The sequence below is a fragment of the Schistocerca gregaria genome, chromosome 2, assembly GCF_023897955.1.
Source record: "Schistocerca gregaria isolate iqSchGreg1 chromosome 2, iqSchGreg1.2, whole genome shotgun sequence".
Lineage (NCBI taxonomy): Eukaryota > Metazoa > Arthropoda > Insecta > Orthoptera > Acrididae > Schistocerca > Schistocerca gregaria.
In genome coordinates, this window is record NC_064921.1 from 90,340,401 (window position 1) to 90,362,167 (window position 21,767).

Genomic DNA, 21,767 nt, shown 5'->3' on the forward strand with positions numbered 1-21,767 from the left:
CATCGGTCCCTAGGCTTACACACTACTTCTTTCTAGTAAGAATACTCTCCTAGCCTTATTGACTGTCTTTTTAACTTTCGTAACCATAGTCATAATGACAACATTATGATCACTAATCCCTGTCTCAACACTGACACCGTCGATGAGGTCTGGTCTGTTCATGGCTGCCAGATCTAAAATACACTCCTGGAAATTGAAATAAGAACACCGTGAATTCATTGACCCAGGAAGGGGAAACTTTATTGACACATTCCTGGGGTCAGATACATCACATGATCACACTGACAGAACCACAGGCACATAGACACAGGCAACAGAGCATGCACAATGTCGGCACTAGTAGAGTGTATATCCACCTGTCGCAGCAATGCAGGCTGCTATTCTCCCATGGAGACGATCGTAGAGATGCTGGATGTAGTCCTATGGAATGGATTTGCCATGCCATTTCCACCTGTCGCCTCAGTTGGACCAGCGTTCGTGCTGGACGTGCAGACCACGTGAGACGACGCTTCATCCAGTCCTAAACATGCTCAATGGGGGACAGATCCGGAGATCTTTCTGGCCAGGGTAGTTGACTTACACCTTCTAGAGCACGTTGGGTTGCACGGGATACATGCGGACGTGCATTGTCCTGTTGGAACAGCAAGTTCCCTTGGCGGTCTAGGAATGGTAGAACGATGGGTTCGATGACGGTTTGGATGTACCGTGCACTATTCATTGTCCCCTCGACGATCACCAGAGGTGTACGGCCAGTGTAGGAGATCGCTCCCCACACCATGATGCCGGGTGTTGGCCCTGTGTGCCTCGGTCGTATGCAGTCCTGATTGTGGCGCTCATCTGCACGGCGCCAAAGACGCATACGACCATCATTGGCACCATGGCAGAAGCGACTCTCATCGCTGAAGACGACACGTCTTCATTCGTCCCTCCATTCACGCCTGTCGCGACATCACTGGAGGCGGGCTGCACGATGTTGGGGTGTGAGCGGAAGACGGCCTAACGGTGTGCGGGACCGTAGCCCAGCTTCATGGAGACGGTTGCGAATGGTCCTCGCCGATACCCCAGGAGCAACAGTGTCCCTAATTTGCTGGGAAGTGGCGGTGCGGTCCCCTACGGCACTACGTAGGATCCTACGGTCTTGGCGTGCATCCGTGCGTCGCTGCGGTCCGGTTCCAGGTCGACGGGCACGTGTACCTTCCGCCGACCACTGGCGACAACATCGATGTACTGTGGAGACCTCACGCCCCACGTGTTGAGCAATTCGGCGGTACGTCCACCCGGCCTCCCGCATGCCCACTATACACCCTCACTCAAAGTCCGTCAACTGCACATACGGTTCACGTCCACACTGTCGCGGCATGCTACCAGTGTTAAAGACTGCGATGGAGCTCCGTATGCCACAGCAAACTGGCTGACACTGACGGCGGCGGTGCATAAATGCTGCGCAACTAGCGCCATTCGACGGCCAACACCGCGGTTCCTGGTGTGTCCGCTGTGCCGTGCGTGTGATCATTGCTTGCACAGCCCTCTCGCAGTGTCCGGAGCAAGTATGGTGGGTCTGACACACCCGTGTCAATGTGTTCTTTTTTCCATTTCCAGGAGTGTAAAAGTCACACTTGAACACACAGTGTCGGCCAAGATCCAGCTCAAAACGTTGATTGTCATACGTCGCTATAGAAGAATTGTCTGTGACAGCTAGACGGAACAACGTACACAGTCTACACCAGTGTAGCATTGTTTACGGAAAGGTACACAGACTGGAGTCAGTGTTGATCACGTATTTCTGTCCTGTACGTCGATGACTGTGTCTCAGGTCAGTAATCGGATGAAACATCTACATCCGGCTGCAGCCAGGCCACGGTTGTTGCTTGGGTCACGGCGAGGTAACAACTGCCTGCTCTGCTGCGTCAGTACGCCCACCTTTGCCGCCAGAGCGCCGTAGCCGGCGGAAGATACCATGGCAGATGTGTTTGTGCATTGCGCATTTGTTACACTGATGGGCGCCGATGATATGGCGTCTTACTCCTTGTCTGCTAGCTCTGCCACTACGTCTAAAGACATGTCAGATTGCGACGCGATGATTGCTTTAAATGTCAAGTGGCAACCAACTACTCCATGTGGTTCTCAGCAGGCTCACCAGTGCCGTGCCGGCGTCTATCCTTCATCACAAATGCAGCAAGTACTGGGATGGTTTACGATCTCCGATATCTTCCTGCGTCAGGAGTTGGCTTCTTGCGAAGCGGCTACACAGTGGATTATCTCTGCTTTGAGACAGTCGTACGAACCAGTCTCAGGTGGCGAAGTTATCACATCTTGTACTTCAGCCGCATTTTGATGATCAAGTTGCCCACAACCATTGCGAACGTGGTGGCGTCGGTAGTTATTCGAAGATAAGAGAAACTGGCTTCAACTGAGCAAAACAAAGCGCCAGGTTATGACGCCAGAAAGGCGGTAATCGTATCGTGAGCCTGGACACAGTAGGGTTGGCCTTTGCCGGATTTTTCGTCATCCTGCACTAGTACTTGTGCGTCACACAGGCGTCAATCACATTGGGGTCACCAGTTCGGCTGCAGGGGTGAGTAATGGCCTGTCCGACCGGTTAGGCTACTTAGTTTACGATAAATAACAATATATTCTTTGCTGGTATGAAACGACTGTATTCATTCGTAGGTCAAATATTATAGAACGTCTTTTAGATGCTGTGTACACAAAGACAAACTCCCGAAAGAACGAATAAGACTTTTGTTGACTCCTTACTAAGAGCTATGCACCATCACAAAACTAAACAGAGTGTAAACATGAACACATAAATTGTTGTTAACTAAGAGTAAACGACACGGTATTTATAGACAAAACACAGAGCTCCTTGCAGCCGGCACGGGACCAACTTGACAGCACGAAATCGAACACTCGCGGCACGACACACACTTGAAACACTGGCGCATTACACTGTATTGAACTGCTGGCCTTTGAACTCTGGCCTCGGTCGCTACAAATCCACAATATAGACTACAATACAAGAAGTAAAGTATTCAAAGTGGGCTGTCAAAAGCTGTCTAGCGTTTGGGACGGAATTTTATATTCCAGTGCAAAAGACAGGTTGCTGGTAGACTTCAGGCAGGGACTTGAAAATCCGAACTCATAAAAAACTAAACTATAATTTATTGGCCACAATTACAGGAATATACCGCGTTTCCAACACGTCGAAACCTGAAAAAATGGCATCTTTAACTTGTCGCAATTGAGTTAGGCTACGATACTCTACTCACCTTGATGAAATCCACTTTCAGGACAGCGTAAATAGTTTCACATGTTCTGGGTATGCTATCCTTAAATGCTTGTTTCGAAACTACAGTAGAAAATTGTACTTTCTTGTAGCTCTTTCCTGTTGCCACGAATCTTAATGTCACTTAGCGGCTCATGTGGAGAAATTTCCCTCATAACAAGCATTTTCCTTACTATACAAAGAGTTTAGAGCGTCGATAGGTAATTATACGTTTCCAGATCCATTCGCAAATAATTACACTAGTCGTTGGGTTCAGCCTGCAAATCGTGAAGTAAATTTATGTGTGAAAGCTGCCTTCGATTAAGTAGTCTTTCTGTGTTTTTTTTTTCTAATTCTGAGTAAATAATAAGCTTTGAGGTCACTAGAACATAATCGCTTGCCACCCACTGAAATTTCCTTTCCACACGGCTAGATGTCCGGCGAGCAATATATTGCGAGTTGATTTGTGTGAGCATACCCCATTTGCAACCATCTGTTGGATGCAAAGACATTTTCGCAAATACCTGTGCAGACATATCGTTGGACAGATCCAAAGGCTCAACTGTTCTTGTCTTCTCTGTTAAAGAATTATTGATCGCCGTAATCCTTGATGGGAAAACGTTTCACGTGTCAGCTTTGCGTCGATCTCCTGTCTACGCGCTACTATTCGTCTCTGCACAAATATGATTTGAACCCACAGATATGAACAGTTTTGCTGTAATATTCAACCTCCTGTCTTATTTAATATATGCGCAAATCTGCTGTTCACATGTTACGATCTGTCTGCGCAGAAGTTATGTGAGCAGACAAATTATTGCGTGTGGACGGGTTTCAAAGCACATTGAGCCGCTAAACGCAAAAATACTGAACTACAGAACCTGCTACTGAAACTCGCACCCTAAATCAGCATAAGTGTATAGAAAGCTCACGTTCTGATGAAAATATAGAATGCTACAATTTCCATCGCGAAATAAGTATATGTATAAAAGATAAAAGTAGTGAAAGAGGAGAGATATGCTGAAGAACGGGCAACGCATGGAATAACAGTTTTATTTTAGAAGAAGGCCGAGCTAAATTTATTTACCCTTGCTTCCTTGCAGTGAAACGTTTCGAGAGATGGGGCTATTACACACATCTATCAATATAGTCTGTTCATGTGAACCGGCAATGGCGTTTTAACATTCGACAGCCAATGCTACTTTACCGCACAACAGACAAAAACGGTTGTGTTAACAATCTATGCACTGGCATCTTTGAAATCAAAGATGGCACCAAAAAAGTATTTTGATAAGTGAACCGAAATGGGAATGTGATTTATGTAAATAATCAGACAATATTATAAACTATGTGATGGTGGGAAAAACACATGGCGTGCAAGGAAGGAAATGTCCAACCTCAGCACTTTGTCGAAGAAATTGATTACAATGAAATAAAAAAGATACAGGTTTGTTTCTGTCTATTTTTGTTGTTGTGTCTCCAGGGTTTACTCGCTGTCATCAGTGATGTTTATACACATATACGTTAAGCGTAAACGTTATTGTTCGTCAGTTTTTTTAAGCTGTCATTGACACAAGTACCGTACAAACAATGGCATTTCCAGTGCTTCTCTTGTTTCAATCACGTCTGTTCTTTACATAAGTTTTTTCATTTAAGTTAATCATTAGTGGCCAGAAACTGTTTAATGTTATGTTATTACTTCATTTCATAAAATTTTTTGGTATCAACAGCGGTATCGTGACAAATATGGATTTCAGTTGAAGGAAAGTAGATAACCTTAAAGCACATAACTGACGGCTTACTTGAGCACTTGTTTGGAAATGCTATTGAAAGTTACATATTGTGGAAATTTGTAATATATTTATGTTCTAAAAATGTCAATATTGACGTCATTTAAGTACATGATTTGCATACAAATATTCGGATCAAAGCTACAGTATAGAATGTTGTTAAAGGTTGAAACACAACTAATTAAAAGTTGATACATATTATTCTAAAATGGAGGAAGTATTACAAATAGATACTTTGTTGAAGTTCTGTCTTTATTGTGGACTAGTTTTTCAAGCAGAAGTATGTGAGAGGCTGAATAGGGAATAGTGATATTGTGCATCTGGTGCTAGTAATACAGAGATGAACACATTCACATGCACATTATTTCTCTCATCAGTCCACCTCCCTTTAAGAAGAGTGTTTTCATGATTGTCATATATGTTTGGGGAATTTGACTGTTTTGGGTTTGTCACGTTTAGTTTGCTGTGACCAAAGTCTGGAAAATAAAAGGAGTAATATTCTCCTCTGATCAAGTCTGACTTGTACAATTTTCACATTGTTAATTTTTGTTGGTTTTTAATCAATTTTTGAGACTTCAAATTATGTGACATGAATTTGAGGAAGAAAAAAATACATTACGCAAAGAGAGTGCTGTGGTTCACTTGACAGGAGGATTGCCCATTGCTAACTATCTTAGTAATTAGGGAACAGGATGACTATGAACTATAGTGGCACAAGACACTTGCAGATAAATTCAAACAGTATGTAATCCTAGTTAGATATATTTTCATCCAGCCCAGAAACGTTATTCTAATACTTTCTGACTACTGCTGTACTACATCATTTATTTATAGTATATTTATTGGTCCTGTGAATCATACACTGTACAAGAGTTACACTGTCATAGTTACTACAGTCTGTCAGTTAGCACTTAGGTTTTAGTTCGTTAATTATTATGCAGAAAATTGTGTGCTATTCAGCTGGTGGCATTTGCAGTAGGCTTCCAACAGAACTGCTAAAATTGAATGATTATCCCTAAGGCTTCAAATGTAAGTTGAAAGGCCCTTGTTGTACACATTTCCTATTCTGTTCAGGAGTTTGTCGTACTAGTTGAGAACTTTTTTGTGAAATGTGAAATAGGACATTTTTCCTCTCTTAATAATTCTTTGATGGAATTTTGCATTGAACACTTACCATGGAGCTTCTATAGCTTTTGAAAACCACTGCTATTGAGTTGGTGAAGTGCCAGGCACCTTGGTTTGTGCTTGAGAGTCTTGAGACCTCACAACTTTTATTTGTAAATAGTGATAGCTATCTTCTGTGTGGTTTACGTAGTAATATTCATCTGAAGTGACATGAGCTATTCTTCTGTCCAGCCTGAAAAGCAGACAACTTACAGTTTAATACGAAGCCAACACCGTGGTGTAGCAAAGCTTTTAGAACTGAAAATGGAATTAATTACCAGAAAGAAGAAACAAATTTTAAAACCAAGTGGAGATTACAACCCAATAATTAGTTTTTGTACTATGATACTTAGCCTTCATTGATCCACCATTGTTGGTACTTAATATTGTTCTTAATTCCCTCCAAACTTCAGTCTTATTTGGAATTTTGTAAATATTGTGAAAAATAATAGTGTGTGGTAGCTTAGTGGTGTTAAGGATGTTAGGTTTTTATTGGTGTTGAATGGTAGTCGTGGTCTAATTTGTGCCCATTCAATGTTGTTTATTTCCTTGTAATTCAGTTAGTTACATGCGTTTTGCTATTTTGAAATGTACAATCACAAGGAAAAAAGCTAGCTCTCTATCTATCTATCTATCTATCTATCTATATTAAAAACAAAGATTCCAAGACTTACCAAGCGGGAAAGTGCCGGCAGACAGGCACAATGAACAAAACACACAAACACACACACAGAATTACTAGCTTTCGCAACCGATGGTTGCTTCTTCAGGAAGGAGAGGGAAAGACAAAAGGATGTGGGTTTTAAGGGAGAGGGTAAGGAATCATTCCAATGCCGGGAGCGGAAAGACTTCCCTTAGGGGGAAAAAAAGGACAGGTGTACACTCGCGCACACACACGTCCCTTAAAACCTACATCCTTTCGTCTTTCCCTCTCCTTCCTGAAGAAGCAACCATCGGTTGCGATAGCTGGTAATTCTGTGTGTGTGTTTGTGTGTTTTGTTCATTGTGCCTGTCTGCCGGCGCTTTCCCGCTTGGTAAGTCTTGGAATCTTTGTTTTTAATATATTTTTCCCATGTGGATGTTTCTTTCTATTTTATTTATATCTATCTATCTATCTATTTCTCCTGTTATATTCACACTTTGATTATTATAGCCACGTATTTCGATAATGTTTCTGTACTGATAAACTTCTAAATTTCGTTCACATTGTAAACAGAATGAGCCCAAGTAAAGTTTCAATTTGCTTCTGGGAATGGGGTTCTTTTGTGTAGTTCATACTGTGGGATGCTGCATGTAACTCTCATCCAAGCTGTTTTCGAGAACACAGAAGCGTCCAATTCCATCCATCTGCTTTGACCCATGAAGTCACCAATATGGCAGAAACAACCATTCTCAATGTCTTCAATATGATGCCTATGACGTCATTACATAAACATGACAACAAACAAGAAAATACGTATAAAACCAACAAACACATCTTCTTCCAAAATTATAGTCAAACTGATGGGACCAGCGCGGGAAATTGGGGTTTTTTTTTGGGGGGGGGGGGGGGGACAAACTAATTATAAACACATACAGACACACACCATGATTCCAAACCACACAAAATGACGACATAAAAACACCACAAAATTCGTAAATTCTGCTACACTAACAATATCAACAGGGTTCAGTCACTTCCCTTCAACTACATAGCTCAACCGCAATTGTCGATACCACAAAATAGAAACCAACTATTCCCAAAATTATAATCATACCGTAACTGACAATACCACAAAACCAACACCTAAAGCAACAAAAATTGGAATAGGGCACTTCCCTTGATCTATATAGGTCAACAGCAGCTCACGATACCAAAGCACACATAGCTGCGACGACACATTGGAATCGATCATTTTCCCGGAACTTATATAGCTCAAATAAAACTGACGATACCAAAAAAATTTAATTGAGTTCTTCCTCTGAGATACATAAATCAGCCACAAGTGCCGATTCCAAAATATCAACCACCAACACATGCGCTAAGTAACACTGACCCGACAACACATAAAAACCCCACCAAACATCATAACATGCGAACAATTGACTCAAAAAAGGACTACTTGCCCCAAAAATTTCCGGCGCTACACACTAGCGCAGGCACACCAACCACACACGCATGCTCACGTAAAAAAAAAAATTAAAAAAAATACACACACACAACCAAAACGAGCCCCCAAACTCGCATATTCTGCTTCCATATGCCGCATTTCACTATCTCTGCCACAAGCCCAAAAAAGTTGCAGAAACTTAATGGCAGACAACATGTTGTCCCACATTTCAGCCCTCAGATGTGCAATATTAAACTTGGAAGTCATATCCATACCTGACAGAAGAAGCCACAAATTGAATTAAACAACTTACCGTGCAACAAACAGCAAATCAATAACATCAAATGACACCGCAATAACATAAACACAATGGAAACTTAATTCTTAACTCACTGAAAGTAATTTCCATTCTTCTATAACAGCCACTACCAATTAATAAGTTTTTTTGCTGTGTACCTTTTAATGAAGCAGCCCAATTTTATAAAGTACATCATCGTTTCAGACATATACCGGAAAAACATTTGAAGCAGTATTTTAACTTCACTGACATTATTTCTCCAGGATTATCATTACATCAGTAGAGTTCTGTTTTGGCTTAAGTGATGTCTGTGTATGCACATTAATGCATTTCTCCATAATTAGATGCAGAATGTCAAGTTCGAGATGATTCAGTCGCAGTGAATTGTTAGGTGCATGGATCTTTTTTGTCATATGACCCTAAATACTGAAATGCACAAGAATTTATGGTTGTAAATTACCCTTAGAATTGAGTTTTTTGTTGCAACACTTATACCACTTGAGTCCATGATTTGGCATGTATGTCTTGTTTTCATTTACATTGTGCTGTCTGGACAACTAGTGCATCATAACCCATCCTTGAACAATATTTACCGGTTTCCACCTTAGTGGGAGGGACTTGCAAGACAATGTCTGCTGTTAGTCTTCAATGAGAATCTACAGTCTTGTGCCCACTTCATTGTATACTATTTCTTTCATTGTTGTGCTGATAGCTGTCAGTATATATTGTCAAAGAAACGAGTAAGTTCCTGCAGGTTTGAGATTTGAGTGTAACATGTAACACTACTGTATACTAGAAAGCCTACATCTGACATCCTTGCTTCTATTTTCATGTATAAAACTAAATGGCCTGATTATTTCTTACTATGTAGGAGTGTCTCAGCCATTCTGGCACCACTTGCATCGCAAAGACAAAGCAAGAGATGAGTGATTAAGGCACTAGACTCACATTTTAGACAAGTAGGATACAAACCCACATCATTGAAATGGTGGATTTTGGTATGGTTTCTTTGAAACTAGAAAATTGTTTTCCCACAGCATCCTGATCCATTATGAGATTATGCCGAATCTCTAATGCCATTATGTTTGATGGTACATGAAACCCTGTTCTTACTTCTTACATTACACAAAAGCACCATTTTCGGCATATGTAGTTTCAATGAAATCAGAGTTGAATTTCCCTTCCATTGGTAGTGATAGTTAAGGAAAATTTAGTGTGGATCTGAGTATCAGGGAATGCCTCCCAAATACTGATGTTGCGAGGACAATAGAGAAATTCCCGTAGACCAATAGGCATTGCAGCACGTAATGCAGAAGTGGCAGTTTCAAAAGGCATCTGTATCCCATGTTAGTAGCAGCATTCATAATCTTGGAAGACAACAAAATGCCACTACAACTTATTTTACTTGCTTAACTCTGTCTCCATTTTATATACAAAATGTGGCTCCTTCACATCCGTAGGTAAAATAGTCCTGTGTTCAGATCTATGGGGGAGTAGGGCTTAGAATACTCACAATAAGAGAAAGGGGATCAGTACCTGGAATGTGGAATAAACCCAAAGCAGGAAAACTATAAAACTTTAAAAGAAATGTTGCACAGAATAATATGAACCTAGTTGGAGTTGCTAAGATAAGGTGGATTGGACATGTAGTCACCGACAAATACGTAATGTACTACTGAGGAGGACAACTTTAAGGAAGGTATGGAGTAGAAGTATTTTGACTAAGGAAATAATTAAATGGAAAATTAGATTATTTAAATGGCAGGGTTATCAACATACGACAGGAAAGATTACAGAAATATATATTTATTATGAGTGTGATTGTGGAAGATGCAGTCAGGGCCTTGCAAGGAAGAGTGACAAAAATGAATGGCTTATTGACTTGTGCAGGGAAAGACAGCTAGCAGTGCAAAACACGTGGTTCGGAAATCACTGGTGAATGATCTACACTTTGAAGTCATTAGGCTATGATTATAGAAACCAAATTTATTATATACTGATCAGGTGGAAGAAAGATAGGATAAGGTGTCCTAAAACTGATACAGCAAAAATTTTCCAAAATATGGTACACCCAGTGTATTCATAAGAAATCCGTGCTTATCACAAATGTTCCCATTATTATTTATGCTGCTGTTCATTGGGAATGGTCAGTCATATTTTGTTTTTTCCATTATTAACTTAGCAGTGATGTGAAAAATAGTTTAGTCACCATTTTTCACATCGAAAATAAATGTGCACACAGTTCTACAACATTTGCCACATTCTTGGAAGTATTGATTCTGTACCCACCAAATTTGGATTACATAGAAAGATGTGCTCTCTGTGCTGGATTATTCATTACCTTCACATTTGTTATATGGAGTTAATTAATAAACAGTCAATATTATCCCTAAATATGATACGCTCCAGTCCCAAAAGATGTTTCCTAAAGGTGGTACACTCTGTTGTTTTAATCATGCCGTTCTGTTCACTGAAATGTGTTTTACTTGCTGCAATTGGCAATAATGCAGCAGTTGACATGCTATTGTTGACATTAGTACAGCAAAAGCAGCAGCAGAGGATATAGACTATGTTACAATTTTGAGTTAGTGGTGTATTGCTATTCCTCTCAGGTCTCTTTTACAGGTAGGCCTAAGTGTAGGTCTCATCTAAAATACGTCCCAACTGTTCTTAGATTTATTTTATGCCAATATTATATAATATTAAATTGGAATATTTTGGGTCATGACAGGAACAGTATGGCACCTTCATACAAGAAAAAAGGAAGGCCATATAGCAAAGAAGATATTGAAATATAAAATGGATAAAATGTTCCTGCACAGAAGGGTACATGGTACTCACTCAGGTGTGCAAGGTAGGAAAACAGACTTGACAGCAGATCAAGAAACAACTTTATCTAATCACTTGAAGACACTTGCTAAATGGGGATTTCCAATGACCAGAGCTGAAGTATTGCTTGTTGTTCAAGACTTTGTGGGACAAAATGTTTAGACCAGTCATTTTAAAGATGGAAAACCTGGTTCAAAGTGGTTCAGACATTTCTGTTCACAAAATTCTTTAACACTGAAGAAGCCGGAAGCTCTTGAAATGAATTGTAGAAAAACTACAAGTGGTCCTTTAATTATTTATGATATCAATGACAAATCAGAAGCAATATTCGAAGAGCTGGGCATCAAAGATAAACCAGCCAATATATGGAATTTGGACAAGACATACTTTTCAGCTGATCCTTCCAGGGTACGAGCTGTTGGAGGTATTGATCAGAAGTTTTTCCGGGATATTCAGGGTTCTGGAAAAGACAATACCACAATGCTTGCTTGTGTGTCAGCTGCAGGCAGGGTTCTTCCATCACTTATCATTTTTGAGGGGAGTGCATCCATGGAGCTCCTGGAAGGGAGCACATGATTTATCCGGCACATTTTATGCGACTGCTGTTAATGGTTTCATGACGTCATAGATCTTTTCGAGCTACTTCAGTCATTTTTGTGACACTGTCAAAGAGAGGCCTGTACTTCTACTGTTGGATGGTCACCTTAGTCATTTAGATCCCACAGTAATTGAAAAAGCAAGGAATGAGAGAACTGCAATCGAGAAGCTGCCCCCACATACAACTAAGCAGCTGCCACCTTTAGACAAGTGTTGCTTCAAGCCTTTTAAGGACACTTGGAATACTGAGTTGATTCAGTGGCAAAAAAGCAATCAGAGAAAACCATGTAAATCAGAATTTGTGAATCTTATGTGTGAAGTATGGCCAGATGCTTTGAAGCCTAAAAACATAATTTCAGGCTTCAAGAACACAGGAATCTGTCCCTATGACAGGTCACGGTATCCTGTTCATTGTCAGGATCCTGAAAAATTAAACAGCTATAATATCCAAAACAAAACTGACGTGGACAAATCCACAAATATCAGTGAGCCTGACCTCAGAATTTCGGAAGAGAACACCCTGTTGTCTAGCTCTGATGATGGTGAAGTTGAAGCTGTTGTTGTTGTGGTCTTCAGTTCTGAGACTGGTTTGATGCAGCTCTCCATGTTACTCTATCCTGTGCAACCTTCTACATCTCCCAGTACCTGCTGCAACCTACATCCTTCTGAATCTGCTTGGTGTATTCATATCTTGGTCTCCCTCTACGATTTTTACCCTCCATGCTACCCTCCAATGCTAAACTGGTGACCCTTGATGCCTCAGAACATGTCCTACCAATTGCTCCCTTCTTCTAGTCAAGTTGTGGCACAAACTTCTCCTCTCCCCAATCCTATTCAATACCTCCTCATTAGTTACATGATCTACCCATCTAATCTTTAGCATTCTTCTGTAGCACCACATTTCGAAACCTTTTCTCTTCCTTTCCAAACTATTTATCATCCATGTTTCACTTCCATACATGTCTGCACTCCATACAAATACTTTCAGAAACGACTTCCTGACACTTAAATCAATACTCAATGTTAACAAATTTCTCTTCTTCAGAAACACTTTCCTTGCCAGTCTACATTTTATATCCTCTCTACTTCAACCATCATCAGTTATTTTGCTCCCCAAATAGCAAAACTCCTTTAGTACTTTAAGTCTCTCAATTCCTAATCTAATACCCTCAGCATCTCCGGACTTAATTCGACTACATTCCATTATCCTCATTTTGCTTTTGTTGATGTTCATCTTATATCCTCCTTTCAAGATGCTATCCATTCCGTTCAACTGCTCTTCCAAGTCCTTTGCTGTCTCTGATAGAATTACAATGTCATCAGCGAACCTCGAGGTTTTTATTTCTTCCCCATGGATTTTAATATCTACTCCGAACTTTTCTTTTGTTTTCTTCACTGCTTGCTCAATAAACAGATTGAATAACATCGGGGGAGGCTACAACCCTGTCTAACTCCCTTCCCAACTACTGCTTCCCTTTCATGCCCCTCAACTCTTATAACTGCCATCTGGTTTCTGTACAAATTGTGAATAGCCTTTCCCTCCCTGTATTTTACCCCTGCGAATGTATTTCGCCTGTCTCATACATCTTTGTCACCAGTTGGTAGAGTTTTGTCAGGACTGGTTCTCCCAAGGCCGTCAGTAGTTCTAATGGAATGTTGTCTACTCCCGGGGCCTTGTTTCGACTCAGGTCTTTCAGTGCTCTGTCGAACTCTTCACGCAGTATCATATCTCCCATTTCATCTTCATCTACATCTTCTTCCATTTCCATAATATTGTCTTCAAGTACATCGCTCTACACACTCCTTCCACCTTTCTGCTTTCCCTTATTTGCTTAGAACTGGGTTTCCATCTGAGCTCTTGATATTCATACAAGTGGTTCTCTTTTCTCCAAAGGTCTCTTTAATTTTCCTGTAGGAAGTATCTATCTTACGCCTAGTGAGATAAGCCTCTAGATCCTTAAATTTATCCTACAGCCATCCCTACTTAGCCATTTTGCACTTCCTGACGATCTAATTTTTGAGACGTTTGTATTCCTTTTTGTCAGCTTCATTTACTGCATTTTCATATATTCTCCTTTCATCAATTAAATTCAATATTTCTTCTGTTACCCAAGGAATTCTACTAGCCCTTGTCTTTTTACCTACTTGATCCTCTGCTGCCTTCACTACTTCATCCCTCAAAGCTACCCATTCTTCTTCTACTGTTTATCTTTCCCCCATTCCTGTCAATTGTTCCCGTATGCTCTCCCTGAAACTCTGTACAACCTCTGGTTCTTTCAGTATATCCAGGTCCCATCTCCTTAATTTCCTACCTTTTTGCAGTTTCTTCAGTTTTAATCTACAGTTCATAACCAATAGATTGTGGTCAGAGTCCACATCTGCCCCTGGAAATGTCTTACAATTTAAAACCTGGCTCCTAAATCTCTGTCTTACCATTATATAATCTATCTGATACCTTTTAGTATCTCCAGGGTTTTTCCATGTATACAACCTTCTTTCATGATTCTTGGACCAAGTGTTAGCTATGATTAACTTATGCTCTGCACAAAATTCTACCAGACGGCTTCCTCTTTCATTTCTTACCTCCAACCCATATTCACCTACTATGTTTCCTTCTCTCCCTTTTCCTACTGACGAATTCCAGTCACCCATGACTATTAAATTTTCGTCACCCTTCACTATCTGAATAATTTCTTTTATTGCATCATACATTTCTTCAATTTCTTCATCATCTGCAGAGCTAGTTGGCATATAAATTTGTACTACTGTAGTAGGCGTGGGCTTCGTGTCCATCTTGGCCACAATAATGCGTTCACTATGCTGTTTGTAGTAGCTTACCCGCATTCCTATTTTTTTAATTCATTATTAAACCTACTCCTGCATTACCCCTATTTGACTTTGTATTTATAACCCTGTATTCACCTGACCAAAAGTCTTGTTCCTCCTGCTACCAAACTTCGCTAATTCCCACTATATATAACCTTAACCTATCCATTTTCCTTTTTAAATTTTCTAACTTGCCTGCCCGATTAAGGGATCTGACATTCCTCAAGTTTTCTTTCTCCTGATAATGACGTCCTCTTGAGTAGTCCCCGCCCGGAGATCCGAATGGGGGACTATTTTACCTCCGGAATATTTTACCCAAGAGGACGCCATCATCATTAACCATACAGTAAAGTGCATGCCCTCGGGAAATATTACAGCTGTAGTTTTCCCTTGCTTTCAGCCGTTCGCAGTACCAGCACAGCAAGGCCGTTTTGGTTAGTGTTACAAGGCCAGATCAGTCAATCGTCCAGACTGTTGCCCCTGCAACTACTGAAAAGGCTGCTGCCCCTCTTCAGGAACAACGCGTTTGTCTGGCCTCTCAACAGATACCCCTCTGTTGTGGTTGCACCTACGGTACAGCTATCTGTATTGCTGAGGCACGCAAGCCTCCCTACCAACAGCAAGGTCCATGGTTCATGGGGGGGGGGGGAGTTGAAGCTAGTGGTTCTGAAAAAAATAGTGTAACCCCTGTTTGCAGCAGTGGATCATCAGCAAGTTTTGAAAATTTACTCGTTCACAGAGAGGAAAAATAAATAAAAATAAAAAAAAACTGAGAAACCTGTGACCAAGCACAGTCGCATCAACCCAATGTCGCAAGTAATAACTTCAGAAGAAAAGCCTCCAAACAACAAAGGATTAGGCCTAAGTCAAATCAGAAGACTAGGAAAGTTATGCCTACAGCCAAAACTACTGCAATTACACAAAAGAGTAGGCCTAAGGAGGCTGATTCAGATTCTTACATCTCTTTGAAGAGTGACGACAGCGTTAATTATGTCAATCTGTTAGAAGAATCCACACCAAATACTGTTGTAATCACTAATCCAGAACATGTAGCTGAAGGAGATTATATTTTGGCTAAATTTCAAGGAGGGAAGAAAAATTCTTACAGGTATAGGTATGTGTGCACCATTCAAAAAAATATTAGAAAATAATCTTGAAGTTATGGCTCTAGAGTCAGTAGACAAGGACAAAACAGTTTTTAAATTAAATGAAAAAGACATTTCTCTGAATAATAACAGTGATGTGATAGGGAAATTGCCAATTCCTTATGTTGCTGCTGGTTGTGGAAACATCAGACGAAGAATCTGTTTTGTGTTTCACGGTCCTGTTGATGTTCATGGAAGGGGAGACAGCGATTCTCTTTTGTGCATTTGTTATTTTTGTATCAGTGTCAATATATCAAGTATAATTGTAAACAGTTTCTACTCATTGTAGCTTAACTTAATAACGTCGAAAATAGAAGAAACAAATAAAGAAGTTTTTGTAGTTGACACCGATGTTCATTTTATGCCATAAATATCCTTAAAAAATCTCCCAGTTATATATAAGTATCATTTTTTGTGTGCTCTATCTCATTTTTAAGACCTCAGTCTTCTATCGTCATTGTTGCTACTTAGGAATATGTCATGTGCATCATATTTTGAACCAGTCGTACCATATTTAAGATTTTCAGTAAAAAAAATGACACAGTGTTTTATTTATTTTTGGTTTAGATTTGCAGCTCTAAAGAATTAAACACAGTGCCATTTTAAAGCAGCTAACATTGTCTTTCATATACATTTTTTAATTTCAGGTACTCTTTTTCTTTAAAAAATAAAAACACATTTTGTGATTTTGTATCATATTTAGGATACCCTATAGAAATAAAATTAAGTGAAGAAGGTGCATACATTATTAAGTGCAGATATTAACAGTTAACAAATTACTTACAGCAGAAATGGAAGTTTAAAAAAAAAAGAAAAAGGCAACTGAAGAAGGCTGTTGTGATGAAGTAGAGTGACCCAGAGAAGAAAGATGAGCATGAGTAATTAAAATATGTCAGAAATGTTTCCACTTAAGCTTATTAGCAATGGACCATCTGACAAATGCTGAAAGAAGGAATCAGGAAAGCAGGACAGAAATGTAAATAAACTGCGAAAGGGAAAAATGACAAAAAAATCTATGGATTGTCCAGAAAAAGATTTCGAAGATGAATAAGAGAAGAGAACTCAAAAATAAGAACAGTGAAAAATGCAAGAAAGACATATAGAAGACTGGGTAACAAACAGCATAGAGAATTGAAACAAATGAGGGAAAACGGCTAAAAGAAGGTTGTTATGCAATTGAGGAACTGGAGACAAGGGAAGGTGTGATATAGTGTAAAACAAAGGCCTAGAAGAGCTACTGTGGAAATTTTCTGCAAAGATGGAAATATTGTGCACAAAGAACATGAAAGAGTCACTCAGAGATGGGAGGACTATTGAAAAGAGCTATATGTGATATGAACAGACCACCAATCACTATAGAGAAAGTAAAGAGTTCAGTTGCTGCAATGAAAAGTTAGAAAGCAGTAAGTACAGGTAAGATACCAGGAAAAATAACTAAACATTTGAATGAAAAAAGAAAAAGGAAAATATTGAGGTTGTGTAACAGAAAGTATAGAACAGTAGTCTATGGCCAGGTAACTTTTTGACGGTGGTAATGATTCCAATACCAAAGGAACAGGGGATCAAGAAATTTGGAGAGACCAAAACAATTAGCCTCATTTCATTTTTAGTCAGAGTTACGTTACGGATCACAACTAAAAAGTGGAAATGGAGGAGAATTTGGCTGTGGATCAGTCTTTCTCTCTCTCTAGAAAGTAATTTGATGGTGTGTTATAAGCCTACACTTATAATGAGGTGGTCAGAAAAGCAGGCAGATGATAAGCTCAGTATCCTTAAACCAAAAAGTGTTGGTGAAAGGAGAAATTATCAACTGAACTGAATCACAGAAATGAGTTACAGAATACTGTTGTCTGTCACTATTTTTTCTGTACTGAAACATTATGGTTGATTTCTCACCACTAGATGACAAGAGGGTAAAAAAAAAGGAGGAAGAAAAATTAGTAATTGAGGTTTTCAGACAGCCAACTGGTATTTGTTGTGAACTGCTCAGTGAAGTGCCAGTTGATATCACGTAGTGGCTCCAGGCACTGCCCCCTCTTGTTGTCTGGTGACTTGGTCTATAATAATTGTAATGGTTGTAATGACTGAATGTTGTTACCAACATTATATACAAAATAAATTTGTAATCTCTACCATTGATTTTTATTTCTGTTGTAAGTATGATTACTGATTTCCTTCACATCAAAAATTTTTAATTAACAGTAGTTGTTGACCAACCGTATTTGCCAACCATCAGTCGTCGGCTTTCAGAGTACTCTCAGTATTTAAGAATCAAGTGTGCATGTTGCATTCTACAGTGCAACAAACCATCACACACAAGATTTGTGTGCTGTGCTGCTCAGAAATGTAGGGTACCATGGTAGTGTCCTACACTTATGCAGCAGACACTGTGGGACAGATTGCATTAAGACTTATTTGTCCTGTGCAGTTTACTCTGTATGCCACTCGTTTCACAGAGAGCACTCCACTTTCTCATTTGCTTTCATTTTCCCATGACATTTCCTGTCACACAAAACATGATAATGCTGGCCATATGTGGATTCCAAGTTGTTGCAGCCTTATTACTTACAGCATATACAGTGTTCTACATGCACCACAAGTTCCGATTAACTGAGGACATTCTTTCTGGGTGTTGCGATTTCCACAAATATTAGCATATTTATTTTTCTAAAGCTAAGACTATTGTATTGACAGTGCATTACTATTTCCTTTTTTGATGTGCCATTATTCTTACAGGTTGTAGGGAAAGGTTCATTTGGCGTTGTTTGGAAAGGAAAATGGCGGAACATTGATGTAGCTGTAAAACACATAGATTCTGAAGCAGAAAAGAAGGCATTTGCAGTTGAAGTGAGACAGCTGTCAAGGATAAATCATCCCAATATTGTAAAACTTTATGGTGCCTGCACTCAAAATCCAAATCCAGTATGTCTTGTGATGGAATATGCAGAGGGAGGTTCACTGTACAATGGTGAGTGTGCATTGCGCTGTTTTCATTCTTCATATTTGAAATGATGCTGTTCTGGAAAAAAATTTAAAAAAAAACTGTAAGGAAATGTGTAAATGTTTAGCATTTTGCCATATTTTCCACTAAGAAGGTGTACTATAATCGTAAAAGTGACTTCTTCTGTATCATAGTGAGAGGCAGTTATGATCCATTGAATGTGCAAATAGCTAACCAACCCACTGAGCCTTGTACATTTATTTTAAACATATGCTTTTTGGATTATTTTTCAGAATGTTTCTTGAATCTTAATACTAACTACAGTCCCTCTGAATAATTAGAGAAATTCTGTTCCCTCAAATGAAACTGTGCATTGGATTCATTGCCTTTATTTGCTTCTTTGAAGGCATTTCTGTGTGCAACACAAATGTTTCTGAATTGTAATTCTGTGTACGTCTTGTTGATTTAATTTCCACATTACTTGTAGTTACCCCTCACATCCATTGCCTTTTTGAATAACCTGAAATAGGTCATAGGTTATGCATTGCATTTTCATCTCTTTGTTATTGCAGCACTGATACTTCCCTTTGGTATTATTATTATTATTATTGTTATTATTATTATTATTATTATTATTATTATTACTGTTATTATTATTATTACTGTTGTTATTATGGTTCCTTCCCCTTCTATTGAAACACCACACCTCAAGGCTTTTGCTTGAGGACAGTTTCACAATGTATGCTACATTCAATTGACTAGAGCCTGTGTCCTGTTTTCATTCAACTAAATATGTCTCTACTGGCTTTGAGTGCCAGGCTCTGTGTCACCCAGGTTTTTTAGTTTCCTCCATTTTATGACATTTTTATTATTTCACACTACAAATTTTTGAATTTTGGCCTCATTCACTCTCCTGGTAACTTCCTCTTTTGAAGTGTCCATCCAGACATCCAACTGGCTTATCTTTGTAAGGTTTTATGTAAATTAGATGGCCATTATTGGTTTCTGTAATACACTACACATACTGAGGATACATTTTTATGTCTTTAATAATGCCAGTTCACACTTGAAGACCAAACGAATGGTCTAACCACATATACACTTCACCTTTATCTTTTTAAAAGATTGAGTACGATTCTCTGCATCCAAAATGTTTCTTTTCCAAAGCCTGTCATTTTTGTCCCAACCTTAGTATCATCTCTGACTGGATTTTTTTTCATTGATAATCACATCACAGTGATACTGCCTCAAGTGCTGTACAAAAGGGCTGTATGGTGTGTGTTGTTTGGCTGGACATTATGTACCTTCAGAAACTGAAGTTCCAGACAAAAAAAAACTTATAAGTAGAAGAGGCTATCTCTAACTCTCACAACTTGTATGTTCCTACCACAGGTAGGCATGGGGGATTGTTTGAGAAATTTTGGAAAGGAGAGGCAGGTCACTCAGTCTTTAGATTGGAGGTCCCCACCTGTTGTGAGGATGAGGGTAGACAAAGATCTTTCTACATCCTTGTTATTATACAGTTTTCTTAATTGAATTTTCTGTTTGATGCAGATATTATTTAATTTATATATTCAAAAAGTGTGCACATATTTTATAATCACATGACAGTAGTAGAGGATGATTTCTGTTTGACATGTGTCGACTAGGAGAGTTAAACTTATTTCACAAGTGTCAGGGATTGAAAAAAAGGGCTAAATGTTTTTCTCTAAAATTATCTTAAAAATTCTTAAACAACTAACATCATTTACCAACTTCTTAGATGATCTGCGTATTAACCTACTTCAACTGTTCAGTATAATTAATGTAGATATGTGTATCTGCAACCATAACTCAGTCATTAAAAAATGAATATTGTGAGTGAAGAAATTGTGAAGGAAACAGTGGTGTCATTGTTTTCAAGATTTGTTTCAGGACAAATCATAAATTACCTGCATAGTCAATTGTAAAAATTCCCTTCTGACAAAGGAAGTGTAGAAAACTTCAGAAAGTAAGTTTAAAACTCTTTATTCAAAAGGTTTTGAAAGAGTTGGTACCAACCATGATACTGGGAGTCATAAACGTTTATCATTGTTTAATAATAGATTTACAAAAACAGCTAAAATCCATGGGTTAAAACTAAGCAACTGGACCCAGTTTTTCATTGAATATGTCATTGCATTGGCCTCTTTATTTATCATGAATAGTGTTGTGTCCTGACACAGGGTAGAGGGAAGGTGGGGTTTAAGGTCAATCTGCAATTTTCAAGCAGCAAATGCAGAAAGACAAATTTCCAGTGGAGGCAGGTTGATGACTGGGATCAATGCCAACTACTATCACAGGATATCTATGAGAGATGTGGATTCTGGGACGCGACAGGATGCTTGAAGCAGGAGACTCACGGAATTCAGGAGTCAAACACTATTTATTTGTGATCAGACTAACACATTGAAGGTTATTTCTAAACATTAGAAAAAGCAAAGCCAGCAGTTGGTTGCACAACAAAAGTCACTGTCAAGAGTCATGGGGGCAAAAGCTAACAGAAACAGCGAAGACTAACATGTTAAGTACAAACTTGAAAGCGGCACTCCAAGTGAGAAAAGCAGACCTGTTGGAGCTTACTGAGGCTGGCCACAAGTGATACAGAGTTGGTGCCGCAGCAATCCGACTGGGAACCCCTTTGAATACAAAAACATGGGTTTTTAAAGAATCAAGGCGGCGCACCATTTCTCCCTTTCTGTCGTCAGCCTACCAATTCGCTGGAACTTAACAAGCTTCGACAAATCTGGTGAATCATTCTGCATCTCCAGGGCGCCTCTGGCCAACCACAGTTAGATTCCTGCCCT

The 21,767-nt window shown here is 39.3% G+C and overlaps 1 protein-coding gene across 1 annotated transcript in view; it reads left to right on the forward strand.

The window, feature by feature from the left end:
- The first annotated feature begins 4,059 nt into the window (after window positions 1-4,059).
- Window positions 4,060-21,767, forward strand: part of LOC126336396 (mitogen-activated protein kinase kinase kinase 7-like) — a 156,014-nt gene continuing 138,306 nt past the window's right edge. Inside the window, exons 1-2 of the mRNA XM_050000073.1 lie at window positions 4,060-4,709; window positions 18,738-18,969. Of these exons, the coding sequence (XP_049856030.1) occupies window positions 4,632-4,709; window positions 18,738-18,969 (310 nt within the window). The 5' untranslated portion in view covers window positions 4,060-4,631. The remainder of the gene's footprint in view (window positions 4,710-18,737; window positions 18,970-21,767) is intronic.